Consider the following 9,414-nt stretch of genomic DNA (forward strand, 5'->3'; position numbering starts at 1 on the left):
CCATTAAAAAAATTAAAGGTAACCTTTACGTGACCTTCAAGCAACTATTTAAGGTCAAATTAATGACACCACCTTATGTCCCCCTTGAAACCATACAACTTTTGTCTGAAACATTTTTTTCTAAAATGCATTGTTTACGAGATATTTGACCGTTTCCAGACTTTTCTAACACCCTGTATGTATACAAATTGTGATTGATGATATCTATACATTTTTTTTAAAACGATTTGGTCGTTTACAAATATAGTCACCAACTCTTATAACGTGATGCATAGATCTTACCAAATTCATTTTTATCAAAAGCAATGAATTATTGTTTTCTGTAATAGGTATAATATGATCTATTTTTACCCGTTCCTCCGGATGATAAAACATTTTACAATGCTCTGCTCAATACTAAAACAGTTCATTACGAAACATAATGAGTTATTTTCCATCTAAAAAAAAATCTTATAGCTCCATATATAATACTGTTATCTATTAAATTCAGTTGTACCGTATAACTATTTATTTTGGTAGTTTTGTACATCGTTGATGTGTAAATTTCGTTTTCTATTCTCGCTTGAACATAAATGACTAAGCTACGCGAATTCACATTGTTAGAAATTAATAATTCTGCCTCGGAATCGTTAAACTTGACATCAGTCATACTTTTACCAAGTAACGATGGTTTTTTATCCTTGGATAATTTGGTAGCATTATCATTAACTCGATTTCTCAGTATTTGTACACGTTGAGCGATCCTTAAATTGTTAATAATTTCTTGACCAAAATGTTTTGTGCCACGAACACAGTTTGCAAGAAATCCATTGAAATTTTCGAAAGAAAAAACTGAGGTAGCCCATAGAGGACCCCATCGTTCAACTACAAATGGCAGATGCAAAAGCTGATGGACGTTATATGTTAACTGACGATCACCGTATAAACTTTCAATTTGTTTAACGAATAGTTTTAGTAAAACTTTTGCATTCTTAAGCTCGCATGTTTTAATATTGTCTTGGAGCAAAATAAACAATCCCTTAACAAAAAGAATCCAGTGTTGTAAATATTCGTCTGCCCAATGATTTACTATTGCTGGCAGTGAGTAAAAAAGAATTAGATTATAATATTCTGATGCTTTATAAAACTTACAATCTGTTATAAGCTGTGGCATCCGATTGAAAAAATGTGGTGGTCGAATATTTAACAAAAACTGTCAACATCTTTGATATATTTTTTTAGACTCCAAGGTTCATTTTTTTTTTGTAAACCATAATTGTGCGAATTGCTTTCCTACTCCTAATAAAACAGAGTGCATATATTCAGGTAACAAGCACGTTCCTAAATCAAGAAGAGGAAGATTTGAAATAATAGAATGTCGTTTTACCCCTTTAACATAAACGTCACCTGTTTGGAGTACTTTTTGAGCTTGAGCTTGCATTCTCTGGCCAGTTCTTAGCTTTTTATCTTGATCATGAAAAGGATAGATACGACAGTTTTTTTGCCTTTGATATTTTTGGCTCGTTTCATTTTTATTTCACAAATATTACAGCCATATCGGCCATTAAAATTCGAAATATTTTGCAGTTGGGCTCTTGCTGGTGCATCGGCTATTATCAAAGGAGCTACAACTCTTGTAATGAACGTTTCTCTTGTTCGTGGATGGACCCAACTGATACCATCTTGAAAACATCGTTCTAATTTTGCACAAAATGGTTTTAAAAAAGTGTTCATTAATGGTTTACACAAATCATCGTACCACAATCCTATAGTAATGAGAAACGATTCCCTTAAATGTTCGGGAAGTTCCGAAATAATAAACATTAGCGGCCAACAATGACTTTTTGCACTTTTGACTAATGACAGACTATCTGTATTTAGCATCAATGTTAAATCGTACTTTTGTTTATCTTCTCTAGAATTAACTCGAACATATTCTGAACCATCCGTAATATCATTAATTTGACCATTGTCAGAACTTGACGATAGCGCTTTTAATTTGTCAGCAATATTTCGTTTTTCGAATAGATATTTTATCTGTTTACAGATGTCAATTTCGAAAAAGCAAGAAATACTTTTTACGTTTGCATTGCACGAAAAACATTCATGTATTCTTGTATCACCACTACAGTAACTTAAACATTTTTTACAATAGAAGTGTTTAATAACGTTAAGCGATAGTGCCAAATTTTCAATACATTGGAACAATTTGAAAACGGTTTTTGGTAAATTGTTATCATCAGATAGCATTTTATGCAACATTTCTAAAGTGCCTTTCAAACTAGCTTTAGTCCATTTATGTTCTACGTATAATTCTAAGAGAGTTAAAAGACTTTCATCGATAGTCATTTGACTATTTTCATACAATAATATATCTATCGTATTATTTTGCCATCTAGGCTCATGATCATTATCGCTATTATCTTGTCTATAATTGAAGTCGTTAGGATCACTCTCGTTTTCAAGACTATCACTACTGCTTGTGTTGTCTACATGATTGCTCTCAATATCAAAAGCCTCACTTCCATTATCCTCTGAAGTTAAAGTACTTGATACGGTTACGTCATCAGAATCAAGATTTTCAACATCATTAGCATAACTGCATTCTTGGAAATTAATGGAAGAACCGCTTGCCGTTGGTTTACTATTATCATGATTAGCAATAGAAATAGCATATTCTGCATTATTATTTGACTGCCATCGTTGAATCGTTCTCAGCGGTACCTGCATATTTACAAAAATTACATTTATGAAGAGGTGATCTTAGATTTGTAAAATTTATTTGTCTATTTTAACTTCAAGAATATTAAGAATCTCATTTTTTGCTATTTTCTAATGAAAATTTAAATGTTACTATTACAAAGCTAAATTATGTAGGAGAATATGTAGGAGATTGAAATCTACGAATCAATCACTATTTTCGGCTGAAATTATAGAAATGATTTTATTACAATTGCATGATTACTATAATATCGTGTTTACGCACTATAATTATATATATGCTATAAAAATGTAATGAATTGAATGCAAAACAATTTTTAAAGATGCCTCAACATTATATAATATTCATCGAAATAATATTGTCGATGAATATTATAACTCCATTTTCATTATTATAATCTGAGTTATAGTTTCATGCAAATAAAAAAATGTGATACACTGCTTCTACAGTAGAAAATACATATTATTCTACTTCTACAGTGTAAAATACACAATTCTTCATTTAAGTAATATGCATGATTGCTTAAATGAACTTATATATGTATATATATATATATGCTATATGAATTGTATATATACGTACCGACACAGTATCATGCTGTAACCAATTTTTATATTTTTTCTTGCGAGGTTCGCCATCATGTTCTGATGACATTTTTATGAGTTAATTGATTGAATTAAAAATTATTGCCTGCAAAACAAATTTATTCTTTCATTACATACATACTTCTGAATATTATTTTATAGGTTATAAATTAATTTAATTTTTAGCCTACCTTAACAAGTTGAATTAAATTTCCAACAATCTCAAATATATGTATATAGTATTATAAAGATGTCAATAAACGCACTTTAATAAGACCGAATATAAAAGCACGTTTAAAAGTATTAAAAAATTGAACGACGATTAAAATAATTTTTTATGGCAGATGACGCAATAACCTTTTTCGCGCGATTTTTACACGCGTGCATGTATACGTGGGTCATCTGTATAATTTATGTATACGCACGTAACTGATGCGTGGTTCTTTGTTTCGCACTTAGGAAGGGAGCCACAGTCAGTTGAGGCCATAGACATAGTATATCTAGACCGAGCGTTTGCCTTTATTTAAGAAGTGGGGGTAAAGATACACGTAGAAAAGGACATACTCTGTTTCGTGCCTCTTGCGTTCTCTCTCGCTCGCACAGAGCATAGCGCTCTCTTTCATCATGCTACGTGCGAGCGAGAGAGAACGCAAGGGGCACGAAACAGAGTATGTCCTTTTCTACGTGGGCATCGGCCCCCACTCCTCAACACTCGGTCTAGATATACTATGGCCGGTATTCATAGTCCGTTCTTATATCCAAGATCGTCTTAAGTGTGGTCTTGGGTCGTCTTAAGATCTTTCGTCATGCTACGTGCGAGTGAGAGAGAACGCAAGGGGCACGAAACAGAGTATGTCCTTTCCTACGTGCATCTTTACCCCCACTCCTTAAATAAAGGCAAACGCTCGGTCTAGATATACTATGTCTATGGTTGAGGCACTTGAACCAGTGATGCCAATTTCGAGACGCTGCCACATCCGCAGCGTGTGGAGGGGATAGCGCACACAAGCGTGAGCCATGTACATGTAATGCGCAGAATTCTCTGTGCATTATATGTACACGGTTCACACTTGTTGCGCTATCCCTTCCACACGCTGCGGACGTGGCAGCGTCTCGAAACTGGCATCACTGATTTGAACTTGAGGCCCTATTGCTTTGTTTATGCTGTGACCACGTGTGATATTGTTGGTGCAATAAAGTGTTTCATTATAAGTTTGTAATTAATACGTTTATTATAATTTCAAAAACTGTGAAACTTAAAAAAAATGCTCTTGATTGAGTGCTCAGCAGACAATTCTCTTCTGGTTCTAGAAGAGGATTACGCAATTTGTGACGCGGCAACCATGAAGCCGGGTGATATGGTAAAATTTTTTTACAATAAAAAACATTATGATGGCAAAGTCTTAATGCGTTCAAGTAAGATTATTATCAAATTTAATTAACATTTATATATTCATATTTAAGTTTCAAAGCTGTCAAGTTTTACTTGCAGTATTTAATAAATACTGTGTTGAATTCGATAAAAATAATAATATAATAATTATAAGGCTATATATTCTCTTAGCCGAAGTGTTATATTATTATTTTTTAATTATTGTTTCATGATTTAGATATTTTTAAATATATTTCTTGTCAGATGATGAACAGAAACTGAAATGTGAATTGAGAAAAATCCAGGCCTCGATAAATATAAAAACACCGGCAAATTCATCACCAAATATCCTAATGACTTCAAATGGTAATAAAAGATTGAGAAAAAAACACGGATTTATTCGTCGTCAAATAACTTGGGAAATAAGCAAAAGAAAGCCGAAATGGATCCAGCCAAAAAAAAGTAAGCTCTTCACAAATTAAGAGATAATCTATTAGAAGTGTCGTTATTTTATCAAGAAGTATCCTTCGGAACATATAAATAATATAAATTCTTTTTTTTCATATATCTTATTTCGTTTGATTATATAGGATAGTATGTTCAAAGTCAACATTAAATATGTTCAAAATTGAAACATTAAAATTTCGTTTCTAAATTTCGCCGTTATATTAAAACGATTGCCTCAGAAAATAAAACACGAGCGAGAACAAACAGCGTCGCGGTCACCCGCTCGGTGCGTGATCGCATTCTTCTTAGAATGAAAAACTGTGACAAACACCTGGTTCGAGAAGGTTCGAAATCAGAAAAACTTGTTATTCAGATCGGCAGAATTCTTCTTAGAATGAAAAACTGTGACAAACAGCAAGTAGTTCTCGAATCGAAATCAGAAAAACTTGTTATTCAGATCGGCAGAGCGCGAGTTTCCGCGGTTGGTCGATTTAGTCTACCTACGACAATGATTCGAGCCGGTCGAAATTCATCGACTTTTCGCATTCGCATTTCGCTGATTCTCGCTGGTGTCGCGTACGCAGTAGGTTTACTCGTCTCAAATCGGTCCGAATTGTCTCGCATACGATCGCAGTCATAGTCTCGCGGCGGTCAATTCGGTCACATCTCAACTCGTATTCTTTAATTAATTAGTGCTAAGACATCGTGAAAGTTAATTGTTAAGAGTGTGGAGTCCGAGAGTCGACGCGCGTTAACCGTTACGCGAATGTCCTCTGCCTCGCAACATCCGGCGTCCGCGTGCAAGATATCCGTTCTCGCGAGAGCCTCTAGCAAGAAGCTCTGCAAGATTTCCGACCCGCGTCGAAGGCAGAAAGTAAAAGGACATTTTGAAGATTTCCGTTGGAATCGCGGAGTGCGTGCCGTCGCTCGCTCCTATAATTCGAAATAAAACGAATAATTAAAACAATCTGCACTCGACTCTTTTCTCATTTTCCTTATCCTCCAGCGAATCTACGGATTCGCGTTACACACCGCTTCTCGCTCATCTCTGAGCGTCTCTCTCTCAGTTTCGGGCGATCTCGTCGAGGTCGACTCCCGAACAAAATAGAAAAGATTCCAGCGAGTCAGATTCAAATACCAATGATGATATTGACCTTAAGGAAAACCATCAGGTCAAATATTATTCAACTTTTTTGTAATATGCATGTGTTTATAACATGCATGTGTTTAAAATATGAATGTGTTGAAAAAAAATTATTTTTGGAAAAAATATAAATTATTTAATCTAAAATATTAGATTGAAAACTTGCAATGAAAAATAATCATGTTAAGATATTTGCTGTTTTTTCAAAAGTAATTTTACCTCTTCGTATAAAGACTAAATTCGATTTTTTTAAATATCTTGCTTATATTTTATCTATAATTTTGATTGTTTTAGGAAACTACTCATTTGTACACTGCAGATAACTCGAGCCCAACACTAAATTTGTCAAATAGCCCACCTAAGAATCTATCAGATAAGTCCATTGGAAAATGTTATAGTGACAACTCCATCCAGGTATCAGTTAGAGACTTCTATCTTCGATGAAACACTCAAACGAAACTTTCCGCAGAAACAGCCATCACGTCAAATATTAAAACATAATGGTGAAAATTACGAATCAGACGATGACAAATTTGATGATCTCGATGAGGATGAACAACTGCTTGGGCCAAATTTTGGCAACGACTCAGTGAGTGCATAAACGATAAAATAGTTCATTCAAAAGTATCTAATGCAATTACTCAAATAAATATTATTTTTATTCACACCAATATTAAGATCTATATTGAATATAATTCGAAGTCTATTTATTTCTTTATATAAGGTAATAATTGTACCCAGGATTAATGATATTAACATTTCTTTTTTGATTGATAACATTTCTAGAAGGAAGGAAATTATTCAAGTAGCTTCAAAATTTTGACTGTAATAAAATTTTTGTTTGATCTAATGTGTAATATGTTTGCACAGTTCACATTGATATTTTTCTTCAATAAAAAATGTTCAAATTTAAAATATCGGTAGACCCAATTATATATATAGTCGTACAATTCAATTTATGAGAATATTTCATTGCAACTATTAATATCTGCAACTCAATTAATTCTAATAAATATATTTTTTACTGATCAATTTTTCTGAGTCAACTGTGTTTTAATTCATAATTATTTTGCGGTAACATTTCCTTTGCTTTGTTCATATATTTTCAGATGGTGCACTTGCAAAAAAATATTTTCTGCAAAAAAAGGATATTGCAATACGCCTTATCGAATTCGTCGCAAGCAACCCACATTGCGCACAAGCTTCTTGAAGCAGTTTTTAAAAAAGAAGCCCTTCTTAAATGTACCCTCACTGGTCAACCGGGCCGTGCGCAAGGGAAGGAGCGTCAACAGGAAGCAGTTGTACCTATGCATCGACGAGCAAAAAATGCTATTATACGTAACGTATCAATTCTTTTCGAGTTTTTTATGATTACACCTTCTCTCGGATCTTACTCTATTTTATTCACAAATTTTATTTACAGAATACTCCAAAACAATTGCCGAAAAAAGGCAATGGACGGTGAATTCAACGGCTGACATAAAGAAGTCGATGGGTCAGAGATTGGTCGAGATAAAATCTCAAGAACGAAAAAATAGAGTATAATTACTGGTTACCTTACACATATCTATTTTTTTTCTGTGATTGTTTAATTATTAAGTATTCAAAGTCACAAAAAGTACAAATATGTTAAGTAGAGATTTACATGAAGAAGACCTATAGTGATTTCATTATGTGATATGTGGAGCAAACTTGTTTCCGGGGGTAGGTGGTGACAGGCATTGTCTCGTTGACAATATGACATTGAGGACGCGTTTGTTTTTACCGTCGGTCGTTCGAAAGCTACTCGCAATGAGGCTAAATAACGATGCATTTCTGAACCAATATGTAACAGGTAAAGCTGGTATTATAAGAATGACGTAGATAGTTCATTTCATTATCCCTATACATGCCGTACTTATTTTTACCAATTTTTATTTATGACTTCTACTGTACTTTTTCATTTTGCGTTACTTTTACTTTTAGAAAATTATAAAACATGAGAGGTTTGTTTATGATTCACCACATTTTTTCTTTTCATACATATTGTCCTAATTTTTATTATAGTCGTAAATGTTATAAGTAAAAAATGCTCTTTTTTATAAACAATTATATTAATCGTATGTCCGAGCCGAAATTATATGTAATATTTTCAAACAAATTATATTGCATGAAAATTTCCATTAATTTCAACACCTCTCTGTCGTTCATACCACCGGTAGCATATTTTCATTACAATCAATCGTATAAAATAACTTTTTACCGTTATAATTTATTTCGAAATAGTAAAATTCATTTATTTTGGAACAAAATTTTACACACAGTTCTCAGTTTAAACGATATTACAATACAAATTCTAGAAAAATAACTATGTTTCAAAAAACAATTCGTATATAAAAAATATATATGTGTGTTTTTTAAGAAACTAATTGTTTTTAGCAATGTATAATTGAAATTACAAGTAAACTAATATATACTCGTAATTTCAATTTTATATAGCTATGAATAATCATGTATTATTGAATATAGCGATAAATGACTAGATACAATCGTATTTAATCATGTCAAAACATACATGAATTAATACCCAGCAAACACAGATTATAATTATTATATAACCTACAAGTAACACGTAATATAACAGAAGTTATACGTTATTAATGTTGATGTTACATTATTTTTTTTTGTAACTGCAATATAACTGTGTTTTAAAACTGTTATATATTTTTGGTATTTACTGGTTATAACAATATAACAGCAATACAATGGAAATATTACATGTTATATAACAAACGTTGCGTTAGCATTACTTTAATGTTATATAACATATTTTGTAATATGCGTCACTTTTAAATTTTGCCGCGCAACAAGTATTTCCGTATCCTGTGTGTGTGTAATTGTGTATATGTAGAAGCCATGTTGCTGAGAAGAAATAGCTCTTCCCGGTTTGCCGTTCATCTGATTTGCACGGAATTTTCGTGGATAATTTATATCAAAGGTAATCTTTTCCGTCTTTATAAATAATCAGCTATTAATATATATACAAAACATTTTCTACACAACATTTTAAAGTAAATTGATCTATATTATTCTTTCTACTAATATTTGTTCGAAATCTTGCAAAATTGCTATCCGAAAAATCTAGGTTATGCTCCACGTTGCAATATAAATTCTTCGTATAATATGC

General features: G+C 32.5%; 2 protein-coding genes across 8 annotated transcripts; one reads left to right on the forward strand and one right to left on the reverse strand.

Moving 5' to 3' along the window:
* Nucleotides 1-18: 18 nt before the first annotated feature.
* On the reverse strand, nucleotides 19-3,743 carry LOC115233259. Of its 5 annotated transcripts, XR_003883760.1 has the most exons (5): nucleotides 3,477-3,743; nucleotides 3,284-3,391; nucleotides 1,367-2,703; nucleotides 1,132-1,278; nucleotides 19-1,018 (listed from the first exon to the last, which is right to left on the reverse strand). XR_003883760.1 is itself a non-coding variant. In XM_029803568.1 (4 exons), the coding sequence occupies exons 2-3, from the start codon at nucleotides 3,353-3,355 to the stop codon at nucleotides 1,435-1,437; spliced, it is 1,341 nt and encodes a 446-aa protein (XP_029659428.1). In that variant the 5' UTR covers nucleotides 3,356-3,391; nucleotides 3,477-3,743; the 3' UTR covers nucleotides 19-1,278; nucleotides 1,387-1,434. The 5 variants fall into 5 exon arrangements, 2 of the variants coding, with proteins under 2 accessions (XP_029659428.1, XP_029659427.1); XR_003883759.1 differs by having other exon boundaries at nucleotides 19-1,278; XR_003883758.1 differs by having other exon boundaries at nucleotides 1,132-2,703.
* A 629-nt stretch (nucleotides 3,744-4,372) lies between these two features.
* LOC115233262 lies at nucleotides 4,373-8,626 on the forward strand. Of its 3 annotated transcripts, XR_003883765.1 has the most exons (6): nucleotides 4,373-4,501; nucleotides 4,597-4,646; nucleotides 4,922-5,119; nucleotides 6,543-6,837; nucleotides 7,358-7,586; nucleotides 7,672-8,626. XR_003883765.1 is itself a non-coding variant. In XM_029803571.1 (4 exons), the coding sequence occupies exons 2-4, from the start codon at nucleotides 6,749-6,751 to the stop codon at nucleotides 7,711-7,713; spliced, it is 360 nt and encodes a 119-aa protein (XP_029659431.1). In that variant the 5' UTR covers nucleotides 6,122-6,276; nucleotides 6,543-6,748; the 3' UTR covers nucleotides 7,714-8,626. The 3 variants fall into 3 exon arrangements, 1 of the variants encoding a protein (XP_029659431.1); XR_003883764.1 differs by having other exon boundaries at nucleotides 4,374-4,646; XM_029803571.1 differs by lacking the exons at nucleotides 4,373-4,501; nucleotides 4,597-4,646; nucleotides 4,922-5,119 and adding an exon at nucleotides 6,122-6,276.
* The last annotated feature ends 788 nt before the right edge of the window (nucleotides 8,627-9,414 follow it).

The sequence above is a fragment of the Formica exsecta genome, unplaced genomic scaffold (genome assembly GCF_003651465.1).
Source record: "Formica exsecta isolate Colony F162 unplaced genomic scaffold, ASM365146v1 scaffold1676, whole genome shotgun sequence".
NCBI lineage: Eukaryota > Metazoa > Arthropoda > Insecta > Hymenoptera > Formicidae > Formica > Formica exsecta.

Excerpts from the sequence above, each read along its gene's own strand:
- LOC115233259 (XM_029803568.1), bottom strand. The coding sequence starts at position 3,355 with ATGTCATCAGAACATGATGGCGAACCTCGCAAGAAAAAATATAAAAAT. Across the intron at positions 2,704-3,283 it reads TACAGCATGATACTGTGTCG|GTACCGCTGAGAACGATTCA; the intron begins GTACGTATATAT and ends GTAAATATGCAG.
- LOC115233262 (XM_029803571.1), top strand. The coding sequence starts at position 6,749 with ATGGTGAAAATTACGAATCAGACGATGACAAATTTGATGATCTCGATG. Across the intron at positions 6,838-7,357 it reads CAAATTTTGGCAACGACTCA|ATGGTGCACTTGCAAAAAAA; the intron begins GTGAGTGCATAA and ends ATATATTTTCAG. Across the intron at positions 7,587-7,671 it reads AGCAAAAAATGCTATTATAC|AATACTCCAAAACAATTGCC; the intron begins GTAACGTATCAA and ends TTTTATTTACAG.